At 47.9% G+C, this 22,482-nt stretch overlaps 9 protein-coding genes across 9 annotated transcripts; 5 read left to right on the top strand and 4 right to left on the bottom strand.

Annotated features, from left to right (window-relative positions):
* Nucleotides 1-1,285: 1,285 nt before the first annotated feature.
* On the bottom strand, nucleotides 1,286-2,512 carry B0J16DRAFT_394866 (cytochrome P450; the record flags this gene model as incomplete). The annotated part of the gene is made up of 2 exons (XM_046132163.1): nucleotides 1,286-1,762; nucleotides 1,817-2,512. 2 exons carry the CDS (start codon nucleotides 2,510-2,512, stop codon nucleotides 1,286-1,288), a joined length of 1,173 nt encoding a protein of 390 aa, XP_045986747.1.
* A 1,041-nt stretch (nucleotides 2,513-3,553) lies between these two features.
* Nucleotides 3,554-4,713, bottom strand: B0J16DRAFT_333821 (Alpha/Beta hydrolase protein). The gene has a single exon (XM_046126885.1). The coding sequence runs from the start codon at nucleotides 4,572-4,574 to the stop codon at nucleotides 3,618-3,620; it is 957 nt and encodes a 318-aa protein (XP_045986746.1). The 5' UTR covers nucleotides 4,575-4,713; the 3' UTR covers nucleotides 3,554-3,617.
* Nucleotides 4,714-4,963: 250 nt separating this feature from the next.
* B0J16DRAFT_300461 (uncharacterized protein) lies at nucleotides 4,964-6,758 on the bottom strand. Its single transcript, XM_046124566.1, has 2 exons — nucleotides 6,249-6,758; nucleotides 4,964-6,202 (listed from the first exon to the last, which is right to left on the bottom strand). Exons 1-2 carry the CDS (start codon nucleotides 6,738-6,740, stop codon nucleotides 5,033-5,035), a joined length of 1,662 nt encoding a protein of 553 aa, XP_045986745.1. The 5' UTR covers nucleotides 6,741-6,758; the 3' UTR covers nucleotides 4,964-5,032.
* Nucleotides 6,759-7,440: 682 nt separating this feature from the next.
* B0J16DRAFT_394860 (uncharacterized protein) lies at nucleotides 7,441-9,162 on the bottom strand. Its single transcript, XM_046132162.1, has 5 exons — nucleotides 8,905-9,162; nucleotides 8,481-8,825; nucleotides 8,314-8,431; nucleotides 8,196-8,260; nucleotides 7,441-8,132 (listed from the first exon to the last, which is right to left on the bottom strand). Exons 1-5 carry the CDS (start codon nucleotides 9,065-9,067, stop codon nucleotides 7,708-7,710), a joined length of 1,116 nt encoding a protein of 371 aa, XP_045986744.1. The 5' UTR covers nucleotides 9,068-9,162; the 3' UTR covers nucleotides 7,441-7,707.
* An 838-nt stretch (nucleotides 9,163-10,000) lies between these two features.
* Nucleotides 10,001-12,165, top strand: B0J16DRAFT_333815 (cytochrome P450; the record flags this gene model as incomplete). Its single annotated transcript, XM_046126884.1, has 4 exons — nucleotides 10,001-10,461; nucleotides 10,566-10,738; nucleotides 10,793-11,045; nucleotides 11,110-12,165. Coding segments are annotated over exons 1-4 (1,592 nt in total), but the record flags the coding sequence as incomplete, so codon positions are not given.
* An 872-nt stretch (nucleotides 12,166-13,037) lies between these two features.
* On the top strand, nucleotides 13,038-14,507 carry B0J16DRAFT_66405 (uncharacterized protein). The gene is made up of 2 exons (XM_046134248.1): nucleotides 13,038-14,109; nucleotides 14,152-14,507. Exons 1-2 carry the CDS (start codon nucleotides 13,214-13,216, stop codon nucleotides 14,399-14,401), a joined length of 1,146 nt encoding a protein of 381 aa, XP_045986742.1. The 5' UTR covers nucleotides 13,038-13,213; the 3' UTR covers nucleotides 14,402-14,507.
* Nucleotides 14,508-15,101: 594 nt separating this feature from the next.
* Nucleotides 15,102-16,190, top strand: B0J16DRAFT_333812 (uncharacterized protein). Its single transcript, XM_046126883.1, has one exon. It carries the CDS (start codon nucleotides 15,407-15,409, stop codon nucleotides 16,040-16,042), a length of 636 nt encoding a protein of 211 aa, XP_045986741.1. The 5' UTR covers nucleotides 15,102-15,406; the 3' UTR covers nucleotides 16,043-16,190.
* A 429-nt stretch (nucleotides 16,191-16,619) lies between these two features.
* Nucleotides 16,620-20,124, top strand: B0J16DRAFT_66366 (uncharacterized protein). Its single transcript, XM_046134247.1, has 5 exons — nucleotides 16,620-16,970; nucleotides 17,027-17,081; nucleotides 17,138-17,641; nucleotides 17,695-17,889; nucleotides 17,955-20,124. Exons 1-5 carry the CDS (start codon nucleotides 16,810-16,812, stop codon nucleotides 19,716-19,718), a joined length of 2,679 nt encoding a protein of 892 aa, XP_045986740.1. The 5' UTR covers nucleotides 16,620-16,809; the 3' UTR covers nucleotides 19,719-20,124.
* Nucleotides 20,125-20,308: 184 nt separating this feature from the next.
* Nucleotides 20,309-21,356, top strand: B0J16DRAFT_333803 (uncharacterized protein). Its single transcript, XM_046126882.1, has one exon. The coding sequence runs from the start codon at nucleotides 20,530-20,532 to the stop codon at nucleotides 21,292-21,294; it is 765 nt and encodes a 254-aa protein (XP_045986739.1). The 5' UTR covers nucleotides 20,309-20,529; the 3' UTR covers nucleotides 21,295-21,356.
* The last annotated feature ends 1,126 nt before the right edge of the window (nucleotides 21,357-22,482 follow it).

Here is a 22,482-nt window from a genome sequence, read left to right as displayed (position 1 = left end):
TAATCGTCCGTGACCTTCAATTACCGTTGGATATAGGAAACATCTATGGTCCATCGCCAAAACGCAGACAGCCAAGTCAGAAAGCCAGTGACCAGTGTCAAAATAGAGATGGTCGGCACAGCTAGTCTTCCCCGCAATTAACCAAATGTGTGACATGTATATCCGGTACAGAACTAAGACGCAGAGTCCAAGGACCTCCGCGATCAAGTCTGCAGCAACCATGGACAACGCCGTTGTTCCCAAGCCGTTCTGCACATCTTTCGACTTCAGACAGGATAGCACCTTTGCCAGGGAGTGTCTTACAGTCTAGTTTGGTCCCCGAGGCATGATAAGCAAAGCCCTGAAAGGTTGTGGTTTCTCCCACGGTACTCCAGGCCAACGAGCAAGACTGGGCGTTTCGTTTTGTCGCTGCATCTTCGTAGATCTGGTTAATGGTGAGCCTCGCGGCACCTGCTGCAATAACCAAACTAGCGATGGTAGCGAGCCATGCAGCCCAGTCCAGTGGCTTTCTCCATTCGTATCCATTCTTCATCTCGCCTGGCAGGGCAACCATTCTGGTCACTATAGCGAAAAGGTCAATACACAGGTATTGAGGTTGCTGCATTGAGAAGTTTTACTGACCTCAATTCTCTCTTTGAGCTTTGTCGATAACAAATCCATAAAGGATATCCGCAAAGGCGTGCTCAGCCCACGGTGGCTTGGAGGGGTTAGAGCTGGTGGAAGAAAGAGAGAAGAACAGTAAAGTAGCAGGTGAGGGGAGTCCAGGCCTTTTAAAAAGCGCATATGACGGCACCGTAAAGTAAGATCATACGTAAGTACTGGGTCATGATGCTTTGACTGCGTAGGAGGAAAGCCATATTGGTGTGAATCCCGAGCTGATACCATGTTCGCCAGTAAGATCGAAAGGCCGTTCCGAACAGTCAAATATGGGCTGAACAGGCCTGGTTGCTATTGGCATAATTGAATTTGAAACGATCATCAATCAGCTCCCTAAGATCAACCAACGAGCTCACCTTCCCCCCAGAAAGCCATCTGCGATAAGGTTGAACTCAGCTTGAAGCTGAACCACTATACACCCAGGATAAGATTATCAAGGTTTAAGCTCATGCAATTTACACACCCACAGAGTCATGACTCTAGTTCCTTCGCCAGACAACCAGTATACAGCACTGTTGAGGCTTCAGGCTGTCACATGGTCAATCCCGTGATTCATTGACAAGCAGACGCCAATTGATACACTTCAATTCGCATTACAACTTCCTTCTAGAATAGTTTTACATATAACTCAACGCCTCGTCCATCTCAATCTAACTTCTTTGGGCCTGTTTATCTGTAGTGTTAACACAGGCTGACTATCTTGCAAAAGATCTAACAACCTCTCTCGTCCCTGCTCCATAGTTTCCCTATCTTCTAGAACAGGCTCAACACTGCAACTCCTAAATACTGTCATGATAACAGATACAAACTCTACTTGTGACATCTTTTGACCTGGACACACGCGTGGGCCGCTGGACCAGGGCATGTAGGTACCTCTGTGTGGAACGTGGAAACATGTACCAGATTGAAGCCAGCGCGAGGGTTTAAACTCCAGTCTGTCGGATCCCCACTCCAAATGAGATGTATGCAAAGCCATCGTATTGACATGCACCGCACATGGAGCTTGAAGTGGAAAAGATGAAGACTCTGACGTGGAGACAGTCTGCTCTGTGTCGATGGTGCGTATCAACATACTTACTGCGGGGTACAGGCGGAGAGTCTCAAACTGCAGTACAATGTTAGTTATCTCAGTCTTTGAGTCAATATGAAATGAACTGACCATAATAGCTAGGCATCGCGTCAATCTCGGGAAGATTGTCGCATATTCTTCTTGTGCCAAATGCCCGTCGTGGTCTCGTAGTACAACGTCAATCTCGGCTTGGATCCAAGCCTGCCACTGTGGATAGGCGGCCAAGAGGACCAATGCATATGACATTGTGTTTGATGTAGTGTCGAAGCCAGCCGCGGTCAATATAAAGAGATTCCCGGCTATCTCATTCTCTGTGAGATAATGCTTCTTCTCGGTCCTAGTCAATATTGTCCCATGATTTCGGTCGTCTACCTTGGCTTGATCTGAAAGTCGGAGCAGTGTCGTCATGATATTGTTCTGTACATCGTCGGAGAGCCTCAAACGCTCTTGGTCGAGCATGTCTGTCGTCAAGCTTGGTAGTTGTACCAGCGCTTGACCAAGCCTTTTCGAAAGACGTGGCATGAAGGGCAGTCTCAGAATACTAGAGGGAACGAACGCGGCCGCAAGGAGGAGATCGGTAACCAAGGCGATAGCATCCATATAGGAAAGACTTTTGTTTGAATCCCGGTATGACGAAGAGATAGAGAATGGGGTATGTCGGCCATATGCTACTCGAGTAAGGAAATTAATGGCGATTGCGCGGAGACCAGGGAGGGAATCCGAAGATGTTTCGGTAGTAGAAGATTCAGTCGACGTGGTGTTTTGAAGATCCGAGACAGAAGACATCATGTGTTCCATAAGGGAAGACGCTTGTTGGACACCCTCTTTCCAAACAACAAGACTAATACGTTCGTTGAAGGCGGGGGCGATAATGCGGCGCTGGCGAGACCATGAATCTTCTTTACTCTGTATACAACGTGTTTATCAGTATTTAATGATGATATGAAGATCTATTAGTGATGGAATGATGGACTTACTGTTACTAAATTTGTGCCGAGCAAGCCCATGGTTTTCAGCGAGATGGCTGGATGAAGAAAGTCCTTGCGTTTAGCCAAGATGGAGTGCGCCATGCTAGGATCAGCACAGACGAGTCGGTTGTGTCCTGTAGTAACGACCATGAAGGCTTGTCCAAGGCGCTCATGTACAGCACCTTTGTCGTGGAACTCCCAGCCCCAGCACGTCACCTCAAACGCTGTTATCGTGGTAGCAGGGAAAACAGCTTTCAGTATAGGCCGGAGAGGCTCAGACACGACAGCGAAGACGAACTGAAATGTCATTAACATTCTCGAATCTCAAAGCCACATGAGAGGAAGGACGGGAACTCACGCTATCGGGGTCATATGGACATATGACAATGGGAAGACCAGTGGCACATGCTGCGCGGTAGTTTCGGATGAGGGTTCGGATATGAGAAGTGATCCATATTAGCAAAGCCACAATAAGTGCAGTGAGAAGAATATTCATGATTTAGATGGTCGCGAAGAAGTTACTGAAGACGTGTTGTTGGTGGACTTTTCGCTTGAAGCACTGTTCTGTCCAAGCTTGAAAGCGCTGAAAGATGCGATTATTTAGGCCAACTAGAGAGCTGCCACGCCCTTTTAAACAAATTAAAAAAAAACAGACTACATCGCAATAGAAACTCAGCAATCAACCAAACTTCTGCCGGCTGATTATTTTCCATGTATTACGATGTCTCGAGCTTGGTCGTTTCATTACTGCTCCGTAGTGGCTGCGACTTTGCGGCCCCCGAAACCACCGGGAGCCCGAAACAGCCAATCAGAATTGATTACTTTCAAGCACGTTAAGGCACTTATTTTCCGCTCAGTGGAACAGGGTATTTGAATGGAATACTGCTGGTTCTTAATGAACATATATCGAGCTATGGGATGTATTAAACAGGAACATGGCTTTCCAGCCACCTCTGCAAGACCTTCGAAGCGGGATACTGATCCTCACCAATTCTCAAAAGCATCGCAACATGTCCCTCGAAACCCTCTCCCTCAAAAACATGCAGATCAACCCCAGTACCCGCCGCCTTGAGCGCAGCAGAAAACTCAACCGCCTGTCTAATATCGCCTTTTCGCTGAACATGAAGTAGTAAAAATGCTCCGGCGTTTGGCAAAGCTGAATGAAGCGTGGGAGACATGATGTCCAAGTGTTTTGGGTCGCTGCCAAGCCCAGCAAGCATGTTACTGACTATCGAGCCTGTATTGTCTGCGATGGAAGCTGCTGCGTGATAGTTTGATCCATCTAGTGCGATGATGCCTTTCAGGACATCCATCTCGAATCCCGCTTTGGATGCGTAGTTTGGATCAGTCCCGACTAAGCTGACGACATGAGCACCAGAGCTATGACCCATCAAAATAACACGCCCACCATCAATTCCAAGATTCGCAGCATTATTGGCGAGATATGCCACGGCGTCGGCAACCTCTTGTACTTGCTCTTGGACAGTAACGGTAGGAATCAATGCGTAGTCGATGGATGCAAAAGCATAACCTAAATCGTTCAGGTACTTGACTTTTGCTGAGCCAACAGAGTCGAGATAAGTCCCAATCGTCCAGCTTCCGCCATGAATGAACGCGATGATTGGTGGCTTAGAGGTTGTTGATTTGGGTTTCCATAGACGTAGTCGTTGCGTTTCCTTCTCTCCAAAGATAAAGTCTGTGCCTCCTTCGGGGACATCACTGTTCATCTCTGACATGAGCTCTTGAACTCTCTCCATTGTTATGTCGTCGCTTGTATCTCGGTAGATGTAAAGACCAGTAATTTCTTCCCCTCTGGCGGCTAACGCACTGGGACTAAGTCCGTGAGATGTATTAATGTCAGATTCAATAGGAGCGCTCATGGTTGAGATGTGAGTTCAGCGATGACGAGGTTTTCTATTGAGAACCAGAACGGTTCGCTCACTATAGACACATTGTCAAGTTAATATATTACTACACAATTCCAGTTGCCTAGAAAGCACACGCAAGTTGGTACGTAAGAAAGGCAGGTGCCTAATGTGTTAGATTATCATACTGGATACGTCGACGCAATAGCAAAAGGACCTGCCTTATCGTGGATGTTGATCCCGAATTTGGGTGCCTACAGATGCCGCATAGCCGTATTATCTACCTCCCCTGCTCTAGCGCTGACAGGTTCTAATTCGGAAAATAACTACCATTAAAACAACTGAAGTTCTTGGTGTCGTTAACATTAAAAAAAAGAAAAAGTCAACTCTTGGTTGAAGAATAGGTAATCTGTATGAATTCCAAAATACGCTCACAATATGTTTCTAAGTTCTAAGATTAAATAATAAATGCACTATGTCTTGACCTCCTCCATATATAAATCATAAACTCCATCCCCGACGTGTGTACTCCGATAAATCCATAAACTCCTACCCTTCCCTATCGCCGCAGGATCCTTCGGTTCTTCGTCTAATAAATCCTCTTCGACCATAGCTCTCAGAACCTTGGCCTCAGAGAGCGTGTCGGATGGGGGCACAACAACCCTCCCGGATACCTTAGCTGCCACGATAGCAACCACCAACTGGATAACCGCTGTTATAAAGAAGATAAGGGTCATGACTCCCCAGTGAGAAACAGAAAGCTTCTGTCCGACCGTAGGTGCCTGGCCGGGAAGTACGACATCCGTGTTGGCTTCAATGGTGGCTGCTAGCGCGCCCGTTGAGAAGCGCGATATGAGGTACTCTACCACACTGGTTGAGCCGTTGAGTGGCACGCCGAAAATCGATTCGGATGGGTAGCTGTTTGTTCGAGTGTTGTTTGCGCCGTCGAGGCCTCCGAGGGCTATCGCCGCTGTGACCAAGTGTGCCAGTCTATCGCCGACTTCATGCTCTGGTCGCTTCGCGTTTTCCACGGGACTGATTTTAACGGTGCAATTGTAGAACCATGGGTCCGTCGAGGATGGCTCAAACACTGAGACATGACTGCAGTCGCGGCCGCAATCCTGAGATCCAGATGTCATGTAAACCTTGAAGTTGGGACCCTCCTTGCTCGGAAAGGTAACATTCCTCGTCTTTCGCCCGTCTTCAATAACAATATTTTCCCTGGTGCCATTCCCTCCCTCACGGACTTTGAATGCCTTGCATTGCGTCTTGATGTCGACCTTCCTATCCGTGTATGCTGAAATAGGAGCCGCAGTTGGGCTATCCTGGGTGGCTGTATTCGTTTCCCGAAAAACATAAGAACAGTACTCATCACAGAAAAAGTGCTTGTCATCTCCGAAGAATAGAGTCTGCGGCCAAGGGATATCAACAAGAGATCCTTGGTTGAGACCCTGGGATATGATACCGTAGCTGTTAACCGCGTATCCTTCGGCATATGTTGAGGCGGATCCATTAACGACGCTTATAGTCGAGACAGTGCTCAGATCGGCAATAGACACGTTCCCAGAGACTAAAAGGGCTGTATCCTCGGTTTTTTCGACGGAGTAACATAAGCCCAAAGAGGCGTAACCAACTTGGGTTGCCTGGCTCAGTTAGCAGAATTCTGAGAGAAGCACCGTGGAGACTTACAAGGAACAGTGCTACCCAGGCTATAACACCGAGGTGAATCCTCCAGCGTTTCGACTTGAAAGCCAAAACTATCACTTGGCTCATACTGTTGACATGTAAGATCGCCTTGACCTTTTGTCGCGATCTGGGTCGCTTGCTCAAAATCCACCACCTCATATCCCCGACTGCATGAGTCAACTGGCTCATTGTCGACATTCCGAGAGCAATGAGAAAACCCGTAATAAGCGCATTAAAATATTTCTTATCTTGTGATGTCATGACATCGTACAGTGCATATCCAATTAGGACGATATAGACAACGATGATGAACATAACGGTAATAAGCCATTTTCCACAAAGGCCCAGCCAGACTCTTGCTTTTGATCGGCGACGGGCTGATAATCCTTGGTATCGTCTGGGTGATGGGCTTGGTGTTCTTGACGGTGAGTTCTGAAACTGCAGTTCGATGTTATGTTGGCCGTTTGGTTCAACGGCATGGTATTGCCCTGCCATGATGATGAAATGTGAAGGAGAACTGAGCAGTCAATTCGGGTCAACTGGAATCTCTCCGTCATTATAAATATCCAGGACGCACTGTCACCTTTCAAGAGTAACTAAAGAGCAACTAAAGGTCTTGGCTGTCCTGTCTGAGTTCTCGCCTACGTTTCCTATGGCGGTTTAGTGTGTCCGGCTATGTCCGCTGGCCTGGCGAATACAAACCATGATTGGTCTGCCCGTATTGAAAAGACAGAGCGGGGATCCATACTCAGCTTTGGCATTTTCAGAAACTTCCAGGCCTCCTTGGCAAAGCTTTTGAAGCATCTTGGCAGCTCCTGAATTTCAACCATCTACCGACTTCGACTGGTTCCCGCATTTAAGGCACCGCGCTCCGTACCGGGAAAACTTTAATATGATATCCTGCTATGAATAGTTACAGGCAAGGCTTTTTCGTATACGCGAAAGGCTTCCAATGGTTAACATATGCCAAAAGGACCCGCTTGCATGTCCCAAATGACGGGATCCTCGCGATCCGTACTGCTGTTAGTGGTTTCTGGGGCCATGTTTAGCCGTCGATCTTACAGACATGTCATCAAAATGAGTCATTCCCCAGGGCGGAATACTCAAGAGTATGTCATTCCTTAGAGGCTGACGCGAAACGCGTAGGGTACGTACTCTCCTATTGTGCACGTCCATTCATGCCAACGCAAAGTTGACCTAGGGATGAAAGCTTCGGAAAGAAGGTCAACCATCTCCTGTTTCAAAGTTCGTACAGCTAGTAACCCACAGTTTTAAGAATTGATTCCCATCCGAAGATGAGGGTGTCAATTAGGCAGGAAGCGCTGCCATGAGGACGCGATAGAGACTGGATGTTAATCTGTATGGCCGATCATCATCAGATATCCACAATAAACCCACAATCTACCTTAACATCTCAGACCTTGTGACAGCGTGTAGGGTAAGGGTAAGTAAGTCATCATTTCTAACCTCTAGAGTCCGATGATTCTAAACCTGTAGAGTAATCTACGTGAACATCTTGCTTAACATGTATGCCTCCAGGTGCAGGGCTTGGAGAAGACCCTTTGCCCTGCCGATATTCAGGACCCAATATTGATTCGTCGCTTTTGTTATCGCCAGCAATTCGCGTGATGGTACTCGGTCCTCGGATCCCCAGCTTGGGATGGGATTTATGGAATCCGCGTCTGTTGCCGTTGCTTGGAGGCATACTGTCCATATTGTAGGATTGTTCATTGTTATTTTCTTCTTGCTTTCGATAGTAGCGTTCGGACGAGAGGTTGGAGTTGTGAAGGACACGGCGCCAGAGCGGGCGCAAGATGGGAATGCCAATGCAGATCAACGTGACAGCCATTTCGGCGGCTGACCAAATGATCAAGGGCACAGTATCCACTACTCAGGCATCATGTTAGCATACTCATTCAGGTTATCCTCATTTGTATCGCGCTTGCTTACGTGTATAATTCGCAGTAAAGCCGTTGACAACTTCGTATGTTCGAACAATGCCACAAGCGCCAGCACTGAGGTTCAACATGTTAGCCAAGTCACTTCATACCGGGATGCCGAAACGTACACGAAGCCGAAGCTCATGCTGCCCGCAATAATAATCTTCTCCTTCTGCTTCATGTTCAACTTCCATATAAAGACCCATGGGAAGATAGCAAAGAAGAAATCCGCGAGGACGCACCAGACTGCGACGCGGTATTAGCCTGGTCAACGCTAACAAGACTTAGAACTCACCCCCAAGTGCAGTTGCATAGGGCGTCACGCTGAAGTTGCAGACGCCTTCAGTGCGTATTGGATCAAAAATCTTTTGAACTGGTGTGCACTGTGTCCAAAACATGATGGCGCATAGCGCTGACACCGCAGATAACGAACCCATCGTAAACCAAATCAGTATCCTTTGCCATTTATCCACCACAATACGGAGCAGGAAAAAGCCAAGCGAAAGTTTTGCGACTGCCATTCCGATTACTGCGAAGGTTTGTCCAATCATCTCGTTTTTGATCGCAAGCGCGGCCTCGTCGAACTCGAAAGGGGTGGCGTCGACACCAGGCATAGGGCGTCCGAAGCCATGCAGACTCGCTATGTGTACAAAAACGGTATATAATAGGATTAAAATCTGGGTAGCGCGTTGTTAGAATGTGTGCTTCGATATAATTACAGGAGAAAGCGCGCACTCCACTCAACCAGTATGTATGGTCATCTGGACCAACAGATTGTATGATGAAAATTCTCGTGTATAGTCGTAAGATGACGAAAACCCAGGTTACCGCTACCAAGGACCACATGATGGCCAAGGCCATCGGGGCTTTACCACCTATCATCTTGGACTATTTTTGGTGTGTGCTCGGAGAGCCATAACTTGAAAGAGGATACCTCTCTGGGTATATATAACAGTGTACAGATTATTACGCACGAGACTCATGAGGAATGCTTGTTAGCTTTGCCAGGGATGGAAACTGCATGATCCAGGGATCGATAATCCTTGGGAGAAGCCAGCGGAAAGGATCTGCTTTCGAAGCGAGGCAGTCAGCAACATGGACCCATGGGGATTCTCAGATTAAGAGAAGCAGAATACAGGGTATCAATCCGAACATCTGCAGAACATGCTGACATCATCCGGTCACAGCTAGAGCGCATCTAGATAGTCGCTACTGCTGGTAGTATTCCGAGTCCTGCGCCGCACAAAGTGCTTTTGTTCCGGGGCTATATGATGAGATGTGATGTAACTACTGCATATCCGCAGAGTGGTTCAACTTTTGATTTTTCGGTCGTAAAAAGTTGCAGCGATGTTGAACATGGCGTGGTCTCGCTCAGAGTCAAATCCTTCGGACTGTTAACTCGGTACTGACCCGCAGGGCCGCAAGCGACCCGACGTTCCCCTGCAGCTTAATAGTGGAACTGATTGAGGAAAAACATTGTTGGTAGGAGCCAACTGCTCGGAAACTCACTGCTCAAGAACCAATGAACAAACAACGATTGCAGATCCATCCCCTTCCGTTGACTCTGTAACCTGACCCTGGCAGCCTGGTTAGTTGATATTGCACAGGTACAAGACAAATACTACTCAAACACGCCACAATGAGTTATAACAATTCGACAAGCCAACAAACCTACAGGGGTGATGTTGGCTAAGAAGGATTTAATCCCCGTGGAGCCCCGCCACAGAACCACTTATGTATGCAGGCCTGCGACATATCACCAACACACTGCTACCCGTTCGCTCGTCTTTATGGCATGATTTCCCCTCATCCGGTAGCGAGGCCACGGGGAAAACCAAACTAGAGACCATGTAACACTAAACTTGGTAGAGCGGGGTCTTGCATGTTGTATCCCTCGAGGCGAGGTGAACATCTTACGCTGTTGGGTCGCACAATGTCTTCCCCACAGGAACATGGACGGAAGATCGTGTCCGGTCCGCATTTCAAGCAAAGGTTGGGGTTTAATTACACGGCCTTCCCAGCTACAAGGCAAAGCGGGATGTCCCTTCTCTCTTTCAAGTACTGACTGCTCTAACGCACTCAAAGGTTGGCCATGGAAGTAAACGACACTGCCCATGCTGAAACCCCCATACTGGGCTCCTCGAAAACCACCTTCCAAAGCGTTGCCCTCTCTCTTGTGTTACTCTTCATTGTCCCCGTTATCACTTTCTGGCTATGGACTATTACATCATATTTCTCCTCGCCATTGAAGAAGTATCCTGGGCCGTTTCTTGCAAGTAAGTAAGACACATGTTTTTGATGTTGAGGGGACGTCTGTTTGGCCTTCGCACTCTCCCCATGCAGGCTTATACCGATTGAACCTCTATTGACTTCATCGAAGAATTTACTAGGCTCTGGTACTTGTATCAAGTATCCACGGGCGACTCACATCTCGTCCTTGAGAAACTCCACAAGAAATATGGGCCCATCGTTCGCATCACTCCCAGTATTATTGACGTTGATATTCCCGAGATTGTCAAGACCATCTTTAATACTAAAGATGATTGGTTAAAGGTTAGTTCAAGACGAAAGGTTTTGACGACTTGGTGTTAATCAAGGCATGTCCAGACACCTTTCTATCATGGTAGTAGTGCTCTTGTCAATGGGCAAATAGTTCTCAATCTCTTCAGCCAAACCGATCCTGTTAAGCACAGAAAAGAACGGAAGCCTATTGCAAAGTTTTACTCAACTGCTGGCATCACCACCCTTGAGCCTCACATCGATAAGGTCATCGACCAACTATGCCGACAGTTGGAGGAGAGATTCATGGATGGGAGTAATGCTGATAAAATCTGCGACATAGGTCAATGGATTCTATTCTGTAAGCCAATGATGCTGTATCGTTCGGCATTTCGATTACTGACTGTTGATCTCTGAGATTTTAGATACCTGGGATGTTGTTGGCGCCGTAACATTTTCTCAGCCTATTGGTTATCTCGAGAATGGATATGATTTTGATGGCACCCTTCACAATGCCGACAAAGCAATGGACTATTTCTCCATCGTGGGTACGATGCCATTCCTGGATCGAATACTAGACAAGAACCCCATCTGCCATATCGGACCTCCTGGATTCAACACTATAGCCGGTATCTCCGTCAAGCACTTGGTAGATAGGTATCAGGGCAACGACAAGGACTATCACGACCCAGAGCAACCCGACTTCCTGGATAAATTCATCGAGGTTAAGAACGCGAACCCCGAGGAGGCGGACGATGCCCAAATTGTCTCATGGTTAATGGTCAACATGATCGCTGGAGCCGACACAACAGCTATCACCATCCGCAGTGCTTTGTACTTTGGGCTCAAGCACCCGGAATGCTGGCAGCGTCTCACTGACGAAGTCCTGGCGGCTAAGTTTGGAGATAAAGTACCCGCATACAAACATGTAAAGGCTCTACCATACACAGATGCCCTCATTCGAGAAGCTCTACGTATGTTGCCCGGCGTTGCAATGACCATGGAACGTTATGTCCCCAAGGAGGGCTTTACTCTGCCCAACGGCGACTTCATTCCTGGTGGTACGATCTTGGGAATGAACCCATATATTCTGGCCCGTAACAAATCCGTTTATGGCGAGGATGCCGCCGAGTTTCGTCCCGACCGTTGGCTGCGAAGCAAGGGAGAGAACGAGCAAGATTTCCAGAAGCGTGTACTCTTGATGAACGAGTCAGACTTGTCGTTCGGAGGAGGTAGCCGTATCTGCATCGGGAAGAACATGGGTCTTTTCCAGACTTATAAGGTTCTTGCTAGGCTGGTAGCCTTATATGAGATTGAGTTGGCGGATCCTGAAAAAGAATGGAAGGTGATTAATAGTTGGTTCCCTCGGCAGGAAGGACTGCAAGTTCGACTTCGCAAGAGGGTTAGATAAGGACAATATGGGACATACAAGTCTGTAAAATGGGATAGTGAGCTTTTTGACGAACGATAGTCCATTAAAGCTATATATCCTGAGCTTAACTTGATATCTGAAGTCTAAAAGTTGATGACCATGGAATGAGAAGATGGACACTACCTGTGACAATAGAGCGTTGCAGAAAGGAATTACACAGAAATACTTAGCAGCAGAAAGATTATATGACAAGACGGGATTAGCGGAATTTTTGTTCATCTGTTGTCACTGTTGCGATGGAAAGCGGTACGGATGACTGCACCGATTGAACCTTTCAACCGGCGAAAGAATAAGAGACGCATTTATTTTGGCCCCCTCAGTCTCACAGGTTACGGATACCCACCTGTGATATTTTTAGGCGACATGCCTGAGTGAGTCCCGCAGGGTGTCAGAAGAATTGATCGCCGAAAGCATAAAAGATGAAATAATCTGGTCACTTTATGCCAGCTTAGGCAAGCATTTAGGCTACTTTATTTCTGTAGTCTAAGCCTTAGAGAACATTTCTTCTGTTACCCACCTAGTGAGTGTGGCGGTATTCCTTTGTGGCTGGTGGGCCCATGTGGCCGTGCAGAGTGGTAGGCCGGAACCGAGGTTCCTCCGACTCCTAGCGCGGTCTGCCTGATTGAATCATCACTCATTTCCATTTACCAGCCTCCTCACGATCAATTAACCCCCTCTCGTGATTCCTCGCGCGCGATGCACTTCCCGCCCACCGTCATGTCGCATTATCTCTCTATCGTTTAATCTCTTCCTTTTTCATTCTTTCTTCGATAAAACTGCACCCGACCGTCCTCGTTCAATCCGACGCGACCCGACACAACACGCCCTCGAAGAGAAGCCCGTGAATCGCGCTACAACCATTATAAAATTCCGTCTTATACCCACTGAATGAGCGCGCCTCCTTCTTTGGAATAACCGGGGCTTGTAGAAGGGACCTGCTCGGAGCTTGCAGTTCATCTGGAGTTCTGAGGCGACCTTGCGGTTCATCCGGAGGTCAACAGGTTGCCTGGCAGCGAGGCCGGCTTTCTCTTCGTTTGCGTAGGGTCTATATGTGAGTGAGTCCTCTGGTTTAGTACTGACTAGCAGGCCGATCAAATATGCCGACACCATCATGCATCGATCTCGAGCAAATGACAGCTGCCCTTGAGTGGCAGTGGGATGGCTCGGCGCGTTCCCTTGCAATCCCGGACCCGAGCAACACCGCGATACGGTTTACAATACGACTTGATACCGAAAGCAGCAACCGTGCCGTCTTCGAAGTCATGGTCCCCATCAAGTTTAAAGATCAAGGCAGCGCTTCAGCCATCTACCTCCGCATTAGCCCTCTATTCGTCTCTTCCTTTGACTTCACGACCCAAACAGACCCCTCAGACGCTCTGAAAACGACGTTCAACTGCTCGACAACATGCCTCAACTTCCAACTCGATAAGCCAATCGCTGTGCTCGTCCCCAACTACGTGAAAGAACCCGTCACTGCAGCCCGGGTGCGCTCAGGCAAGATTCTCGACTCTTTGCGTGAACTCTCCCAGGTTACGGCTCTGCGCATCTACATCCGTGACGCTCTATTGTCTCTCGACCAGCTCGTCTCCATCCGCGATTGCATATCACAACGCAAGCTCGAACCCTTCTCCGGTCCCGACTATGACATCTCCCGTATGTACAGTGGCGGCGGGGCGAAGGCCACAGTTCTTGCTCCGCCTGTACCACCTTCATATGAGAAAGCCGCAAGCCTCGCACCGCCAGTCCCTCCTCCTTACGAACGTAAGCGGTCTCGACAAGACAGCGACCCACCTCCAAATAACTTGAGTGTAATATGGAACAAGCTACGGAAGCTGGAATCGATGATGGCTGGGGCTCAAGAGCCCACAGCTGGAACTGCGAAGCTTCAACCGGAGCTTCAAGATCAAGTTGAGAAGGCGTCGTCTATGGATCAGACAGACTTGGCACAGAAGCTCAGCGCTGAGAATGCGCAGCTTCGGGACCAGGTCATGCGGTTGGAGAATAAGATGTTAGCCTTGGAAGAGAAGTACGAGAGCTTGGAGAAGAAACATGAAAATTTAGAGAAGAAGCATGAAAGCCTGGAGCGAGACATGCTAGGGTTACAAGAGACACAGAATAATGCGGATGAACAAGAGGAAGCAACGATAATAGCTATGCAAGACGACATCAAGGCCCTGGGCGACCGAACGGATTATATTGAGCGTGGGAAAGATGACGAAGACTTTGCGAAGAAGATAAAATACGACATTTTCCACGAGTTGGCTGCTCGTGTTGCTTGTGGCTAGAATAAAGCGTTGATCCCAAAACTTTTATCCCATACTGCTGCGTGAGCGTAACAGACGAAATGATTCGGTCACCATGTCTAGCTTAGGCTCGCACTTAGGCTCCTTTATTTCGGCAGCCCAGACTGAGAAGATATCTCTTCAATTACGATCTGGATGGTATCAAGGTATGACGTTATTCGAGAGCGATCGGAGGCATCTCACTAACAGAGACAGGTGCCACTCGCGCTCCGCGATCAGCAAGCGACACACCTGTCGACTCTGATGCCGTCGCCGTCTCACTTGATCATCGCGACAGACCCCATGCTATCCCATTGCCTCCCTATCGAATTAGAGAGTTTGCCAACCCCGTCAATTGATGAGCTGGACTCTGGAATAGTGTCGTCGCGATTCTACTGCTCCGACACGTCATGCCAGTATCCTAGGTCAATCGGCCTTCTGCCAGGCCGCCAACGAGGCCTGGATGGCACAATTCGTGGAGTACGCATGTCGCTGCAAGCTGGAGGAGAACACTTTAACTTGACTCATGCCTAGAGTTCCCAAGATCCTTTCGCGCAATGGGTCCTTTGTAACCACATTGGTCATTCCTCGCTCAATCTCATACACGAGATGCACCAAGTGTGCTTGTTCCAATGGACAATACCTCTTCTATAGATGCATTCTCAGTAGCACATGTGAAGCGTTCAGTTCAGGGCGTTATGTTCCTCAAAGTATCAGGCTCTGTCTGATCACTATTGTTTCCATCTTTGAACAGCAAGTGAATCGTGTGTTGGCGCCTTTGTGTGAACATAAATGTTTTTCCAATGTCGCGGACAAAGAGATTTGTTCTGTGAACGATGGCTTCTTTGTTCGCCACAGTGATCTCTATAAATGAAGACAAACACTGCACGTATAGTAGCCCTTAGTTATTTCCAGCAAACACATCCCTTCTACTAGAACTCATCTTTTCACAATTTAAAGGTAAGTTTTCGCATATCAAAACTCAGACTAACTCCCACCACAGTCGCCATGGATTCTTCTAACTTCACCGACGAGTCGAAGGCTCAGCTTCGAGAGGGGTTTGAACGCGAAGTGAACAAGTTTGCTCAGCGCCTGGAGAGTCTAAGCTTTGATTTCGAGGAGAGCGATGTCGGGGATGAAGATTCAGCTTCCCGTGACAGCAAGGAGAGCGTCATTGGAAAGGTATCTATAACGGAAAGTGCCTACGAGCCATACCGTCCGGGTAGGTCCTTTCCGTCAAAGGTTTACAGTCACTCCAGCTTCTCCAGCCGCTGCAGCGCATCTCGTGGTTCTGACACAAGCTACTCAAGCCGACAAACTGGTTCTATCAGCACCATTTCTCAGCACCAGGATGCAAAGCGCGTCGAGGAAGTCGAGCAGCGCAACCTCATTCGAGCTGAAAAAGCAAAGCGCACAAGGCTGGCCAGACTCGAGCGCAGCGTGACCGAAGCTAGTGTCAGAAAAGAGGACCTTCTTAAGGAGATGGAGGACAAGCGTCGGGACCAAGATACTGTAGCTGGCTCGGTAGATGGACAGTTGACTGAGCTCCTGCATCGGTACAGACGAAGTGAGACTGAGCGTCATGACCTCGTTGCAAAGTACGACAAGTTCAACAAAGAAATCGGAGAGTATGATTGTTACTAAGAGGCATCGCTCTTTTTGACCATTCGATAGCTGGACTACGAGTCATTGTTGAATGGAGATGTGTCAACGGGAGTAGGTGGCAAGGAAAGGCTCTGTCTTAAGAGGGCTCTGTGCGCTTTTATGTACCTTAAGTAGAAAAGAAAGCGAGTAGATTTTGTTTTACACTGAAACGCGCATCGTATTCCCGACCCTTGTTCCTGTCTTATGTTTAATTAGTGCTTACTGAAGATTTTCCCCTTGAACTTGCTTTTGAACTTGCTTTTGAACTTGCTTTTTATTCCAGGCATTGCAAGACTAACTACATCTAGTGTACAAATCGTTACTGCAATCGGTGCCGGCTGGGCGAGCGTGATAGTGGCAGAAAGCCTCGCTGCTAAGGAACTTTGAGAACTGACAAATGAGCCTCTATCCCGCCTTGCCCGGCGCGTTCAATTGGCTCAACTGTGTGTTTATCAAGGAAAGTGTCGTATAAGCCAGGGACCTGGTCTGTTCTAGTTCTCACACTTCATTCCATGTCAAAGCTTAATTGCCAGCGTTTTGGGAAACCAAATTGCCATTTATGCGCTGTGCCTGCCGGGGATACAGGGCTGGTCTTCCGCCACTAACGCATCCGGGGCCCAGATGGCCATTTCACATTCAAAGTCGCCTAGTCTATCCGCCCAGCTGTCGATCTTCATTCCAGTGTCCATTTCTTGAAAGGCGATTAAATACCCTTGGTTTTCTGCATCGGTCATTGCTAGGTTTATGTTTATGACTGACTACCCAAGATGCCTATCGAGGGCCTTCTCGAAGTATACCAGGGCCATATTGTCCCAAAGGCCTACAATGGGGGCTATGTCGCCCTCAGTTATCTCATTAGCCTGGTAGGGGCAGCATCAACTCTTGAATTGATCAATCGAAGATCATGGTTTGATGGTATTTCGAATCAGTGCGTGCGAGTCGAGATAAACGATACAACGACGGTTTGCTAATAGGACATGGTAGTCTAATACTCGTGTGCTCTTCAATTACTATGGGTGGCATATCCATCTGGTCTATGGTAGGTTTACTGTCGAGTTCTGCTCCATAAACGTCTGGGATACTCATCTGGTGTAGCATTTTATCGGAAACCAAGCGCTCACTCTTGCTCACGGCGAAGCAGAGATGCAAGTCGACTACTCCATTGGCGTCACGATACTCTCCTTCTGCCTACCAGTTGTCTTTCTCCTAGCCGCCTTCTACGCAATTGGCATCTCGAACCGAGTCGCTTGGTGGAGGGTGATAACAGCTGGTGTTCTGTGCGGCACCGCCATCTGCGGGATGCACTACCTGGGGAACGCTTCTATCAGAAACTATCAGTGCATTTACAAAATCGAATACATCGTTGGGGCTGCTATCATTTCGGTTACAGCCAGTACAGCCGCTTTGGCTGTTTTCTTCATCTTTCAATCGCTATCGCGTGGTAGTTGGTGGAAAAGGACGATATCTGCCATTTTCCTGGCTGCGGCTGTGTCCAGTATGCACTGGTGTGCTTCTGTTGGTACGGAATATCGGTTAGTTCGATTGAGGAGGATACAGGAAGGATCGCGTACTGCAACCGTGATTGCAGTTATTTGCTTGGTAAGTCCTTGTCGACATGATGTGATGCCCTATACGCTAACTGGTCTCCGAAGTCTTTCGGTGCTTGTATCATCATTGCGGGCTCAGCTATCCTGCGAGCCAGAACTATCAAGCAAGCTGCTCGTCGTGCTCAGCAGATCGAACTTGGCGCCATTGTTTTCGATAAGAATGGACGCCTTCTAATCGATTCCAGCGGAGGATTTCCTTGTACTGTCGTTACTGATTTCTTCATTGGAGGTGCAAGAGGAGTAAGAAATCACCCACTTCTCTTTTATCATCGGGAACATTTCACTAACACAAATTCTTTGTTCAGAGCTCGAAAGAAAAGTTTAATACATCCAATGAACAATTTCAATGGATGTTCCAAGCTTCACGGAACTGGATTGGTATCTCAGGATTAATTAACGGCATGAAACGACACCTAGCACAACTACCACATAAGAGCCACCACAAGGATGTCAAGAAGGGCATCCAGCTTATCACCGACGACGGAAAGCCTATTGATGGATACGACTTCGTCTTTCGCGAGCTGTTTTGCGTCGCTGCTTCTGAACTCAGCGAACGTCTAAATGAGCCACTTATTAACGTTGGTGTTTTATGGGATGAGATCCTTCCCAAAAGAACAGCATCAAACCAAGCCTACATCCAAGCACTTGAGAAATATCGGAACGATCAAGCCATCAGTGTTGACGAGACGGGCAGCAAAGGTTCAGCTGATGCTCATCACCTGGAGAAGGGACTGAGTCTTGAGAATGAGATTGACGGACGAGGTGCGCTCATGTTCCTCGTCCGCCGACTCAACTCGGATGACGAGGCTCAGAGGCTTGTATCAGCGGGGTACAAATTCGTCGAGTCTTCCCGAGTCGGCAACAATCAACAGATCCAGTCCACCGAGTTTCAGTCAAAGCTTCGAGATATGCGAAGCTTTATCGACCAGCAAGTCCAGATAAAAGCTGGTCTTCATTTGGGTTTCTTCGCAGTGCAGGACACGGGTCTCAATAAACCTCAGGTCCTGGTCCGAAAGGATGCCCGGCGACTGCTTCCTTCAGTACCGTTGCCTATTGAAAGCTTAGACACATGCCACCTTAGGCTCTTGCAAAGAGTCGGTGGGTTACCGGTGACCGAGGTTCTTCAAAGGCTGAGGACGCCTGGCGCATCGTCAAGATCCCCTCACGAAGAAGAGTTCGCCACCCACCTATTCAATGCAATCCACACCCTTCGCGGCTGGGTCCAAGAACCTCTGTTTCACGATGCCATATTAACCTCGTCCATTGTGCGACTCCCTTTCGGTGTCGACGGTGATCAGGCAAACGAGACCGTCATGATGGCACTGCGTCTCAAGATTACTCATCCAGTACTCTCATCTGGTCCTCACTGTCAATGGGTGCCGCTCAGCTTCTTCAGGATGCGGCAAGTGATGGAACAGTCGCGGCAAGACTTTGTTCGCGTTCTGCACCAGGACTTTGATCCTTTGAAGATGCCCGCCAGTCGGGCTAACAATGAGCTCACTTCGGGGCCTGCTTCAACACTTCGCAGACTTAGAGGTGTTGTCGCGTCGGCAGAGTCGAAAGGCAAGAAGTCTAGCCTTACGAATATGAGACGAGCATCCTCGAAAAACTCTACCCGTTCGTCCTCGACTGTTAACCTCTGTCCACCAGGAGACGGCGAGGGTAACGAGATTTCCCCGGCGGCAGACCCAGGAGACGTATACCCTCCTCCTGAGCGTCACTACACAGCACATCAACAATCATTCTTAGGCGGCGGCATCGTTGTGTTCCAAGAAGTCACCGTCCAGGTCGAAGCCAACAATACTGAGACACGCGATGATCTATCACGATCATGGAGTCAGGACACAGCTGCCGAGCTCCCCAACTTTCAGGATCTACAAGATCTCCAGAATCAACTCTCATTTCCAACGACATCTGATATCGAGTTGCAACCATTCGGGTGGGGAAAGACGGATGTCTCCGTCAAATCGCATCGGTTGAATGAACTCAGCCGAGCAGATCACAACATAACAACAATTGCTGCTCTTATAGATACCCTAATGACGGAGTCTAATAACTCAGGTATCTAAGTATTATTGATATCCATAGATAGAACTGAATAGATGAATAATGAATACCCATCACAAATATGCTACCCGTTCGATTCCATCCTTAAACTCGAATTGGTGTGGCAACACAACTAGTCCGACTATACTCTTTTTGAAAGCGAGTTTTGCCGTACTTTTAAATCCCTCCATTGAACTAGAAAAAACCCATGTGACTTAGGACCCATGACGACCTATTGGTCATAGTCTCGTGACTCACGTGTGAGAAAAGGTTGCCGTCTGAGTAGCCGGTGATTGCGGCAAAGTTACTTGGCGAGTTTCACGGTTTATCTCAACAACTCGAGGTGATAAAAAGTAGAACTCACTTTGAATCAGTACTTAGGAATGAAAGAGAACACTCCGCATAGTCTTTAATAAATACTATTCACTGTGATTTATATATACCCAGAACTCGTAGAGTTGAGAAGCGAGTTCAGGGTAGTGGACGTGACGTGGCAGAGACCATACCCCACTATCTCGCGATTCCAGAAATACCATTGGCTGAATAATACTCTACTAAGTAAGCCCACTTTGTGGAAATAAGCTTCGGCTTAAAATGACGTCTGACAAATTTGTTTTGATTTTGTATCCCTATTTTCACTCTACGCGTCTTATCATCATCTTTTCATCTCGAGGAACCCGTCTAACTCCCGCAGCTCCTGCTCAAACCTTTCATCTAAACTCTCATAAGGTCAGGCACGTGTTTTCCGTTCCTACCGGACCCTCAACACGACGCGTCGTCGCCGCTTATTAGTGATCGTTATAACCCCCTTCGATAACTCAACCAACTGCAACCATGGGCGTCCGCAAACGATCTCGATCTGAGAGCCAGAGACAAGTTCAAGATCACCCATTTCAAATCACATACCCCAAAACTATTCCTAAACCCACAGTCAAGGATGGTCGCGCAGTACGCAGACGTGTCAGGATGCAAAGTTTTCCCTTCACATGTTCCGGGACACATAGCCTAGACCTTCTCCACTCTGTCAAGCCTACAGATACCTGGTACAACATGACAAGCTACAAGAGCTTTGTCCTGAGTGGTGTAAAACATAAACTGGGCGACTTCATCTTTCTTGCAAACGAGCAAACCATAAAGCGCAGGAAGGTGGACGAGGATCAAACACCGCAAGAGGACGAGGAATGGGTAGCGCGTGTTCTCGAGGTTAGAGCCAAAGACGCGAATCACGTCTACGCACGCGTACACTGGATGTATAGACCCGAAGAACTCCCGCCAGGCACGTTGGACGGCGACAAGAAGATCCAAGGGCGCCAACCATACCACGGGGAGAAGGAGCTGATCATGTCGAATCACATGGATATTGTCGATGTTTTGAGCGTTTCGGGTCCTGCGGAAGTAAAGTGCTGGGGCGGAGAAGAAGAAGATAAAGAAACGCCGGAGGGACTTTTCTGGCATCAGGCGTTTGATTGGCGTTCTTCGCGTCTTTTGTCTCTCGACAGGATATGTATGTGTCGATCGCAACCGAATCCTGAGAAAGCATTGGCTCTATGTACGAATCCGGTCTGTATAGCAGATCAGAAGAAAGTGGTGGAAACTTGATATTAGGATGGCGTTTGTAATTTAGGACTATTGCTTTTTAATAATAACACTGTTATTTATAATTCTTCCTGCATATGACATACTTGGTTTTCCTGACGTGACTGATTATTCCATGAATCCAGCTGTCTGTAGTTGAAGTCTAGTTTTACTTGACTTAGAGAACAGTTAGTCAAATCCTCGACTGTGAGAGACAGGGTCTGAAGCCAATGTCGGAACTGCCTTCTTAGTAGTGAAGGCCTCGGTCTGCAACACAGTTATGATCAACACAAGGTTCACTGTATTACAAGATCGATTACACACCCTATTAGCACATGTTACCCGGAACCAAGTCCTTCAGAAGAACGGAACAAGGTTGAAAAAGCTTTCTACATCTTAGGTCGGCTAGACTACTACCGATCAGTTCGACATACAGCATAGCTGCTTCAACAGCCTACTCAGTATATTTAAAACAAAAAAACCAGTTGTTGCAAGTTAGAATTCAATTTTGAAAAAATAATAACAGGATTTCAGTCGAACTCGATGCGTACGATCCAGCAGAATGTAGGTAGTTCCATTCTGAACCTGGGACGCCTCAACCCCATCATGCAATCAAGGATTCGATCCTACGCGACTTGGCAAGCCTGTCCTCTTGGCCTAGGACGGTGGCAAATGATAGAACATGATTGAATCCCGTGGAATCGTAATATTCTGTCGTTCACATGTGGTGTTTCCTCGTCCGATGGCCGATGACTTCCTTCTACGTTGATCCATTTGAGTACCACAACATGTCGACGCATCTCGAATCCTTCTTGATACAGAGTTACCACATCTTCACCTTGCGAAGCTATATAAATGCCACGTCCGTCGTGGCCTGGATGTTGAAAGGAGCCAAGAAGCAGCTGTGCCTCAACATGATATCAGAACAAGCGGACAGCCAAGTCCCTCGGCGATCCTTCAAGAGACATCTTTCTGATCTTTCCACAGCGCAAGCATACTCAAATGGCAAGTAGCTTAGTGCGTGATTCAAGCGGAAGTAGTGATAGGATATCACTTGTTTATCACCACAACTATGTTACCCACAGCCACCGCAAGACCACCGAAACATCCTCTTAGGCTCAGGCCACCAATATCTACTATCAAGGGGCTTCCCAACCCAATGAGGCTAGCCATTCGAGCTGATGTGGTCTGTCAGGTAGGCACTGCTGAGGA

Source organism: Fusarium flagelliforme (assembly GCF_020744385.1).
Source record: "Fusarium flagelliforme strain FIESC 12 MPI-CAGE-AA-0113 chromosome Unknown B0J16scaffold_2, whole genome shotgun sequence".
Lineage (NCBI taxonomy): Eukaryota > Fungi > Ascomycota > Sordariomycetes > Hypocreales > Nectriaceae > Fusarium > Fusarium flagelliforme.
This window is presented reverse-complemented; position numbering and strand designations above follow the sequence as displayed.

Excerpts from the sequence above, each read along its gene's own strand:
- B0J16DRAFT_333821 (XM_046126885.1), bottom strand. The coding sequence starts at position 4,574 with ATGAGCGCTCCTATTGAATCTGACATTAATACATCTCACGGACTTAGT.
- B0J16DRAFT_300461 (XM_046124566.1), bottom strand. The coding sequence starts at position 6,740 with ATGGCAGGGCAATACCATGCCGTTGAACCAAACGGCCAACATAACATC. Across the intron at positions 6,203-6,248 it reads CCTGGGTAGCACTGTTCCTT|GCAACCCAAGTTGGTTACGC; the intron begins GTAAGTCTCCAC and ends TAACTGAGCCAG.
- B0J16DRAFT_394860 (XM_046132162.1), bottom strand. The coding sequence starts at position 9,067 with ATGATAGGTGGTAAAGCCCCGATGGCCTTGGCCATCATGTGGTCCTTG. Across the intron at positions 8,826-8,904 it reads TGGAGTGCGCGCTTTCTCCT|CGAGTCTGCATGGCTTCGGA; the intron begins GTAATTATATCG and ends TTGTACACATAG. Across the intron at positions 8,432-8,480 it reads CTATGCAACTGCACTTGGGG|TCTGGTGCGTCCTCGCGGAT; the intron begins GTGAGTTCTAAG and ends ACCGCGTCGCAG.
- B0J16DRAFT_66405 (XM_046134248.1), top strand. The coding sequence starts at position 13,214 with ATGCCGACACCATCATGCATCGATCTCGAGCAAATGACAGCTGCCCTT. Across the intron at positions 14,110-14,151 it reads CTTCGGGACCAGGTCATGCG|CTTGGAGAAGAAACATGAAA; the intron begins GTTGGAGAATAA and ends GAAGTACGAGAG.
- B0J16DRAFT_333812 (XM_046126883.1), top strand. The coding sequence starts at position 15,407 with ATGGATTCTTCTAACTTCACCGACGAGTCGAAGGCTCAGCTTCGAGAG.
- B0J16DRAFT_66366 (XM_046134247.1), top strand. The coding sequence starts at position 16,810 with ATGCCTATCGAGGGCCTTCTCGAAGTATACCAGGGCCATATTGTCCCA. Across the intron at positions 17,082-17,137 it reads GCATATCCATCTGGTCTATG|CATTTTATCGGAAACCAAGC; the intron begins GTAGGTTTACTG and ends CATCTGGTGTAG. Across the intron at positions 17,642-17,694 it reads TGATTGCAGTTATTTGCTTG|TCTTTCGGTGCTTGTATCAT; the intron begins GTAAGTCCTTGT and ends TGGTCTCCGAAG.
- B0J16DRAFT_333803 (XM_046126882.1), top strand. The coding sequence starts at position 20,530 with ATGGGCGTCCGCAAACGATCTCGATCTGAGAGCCAGAGACAAGTTCAA.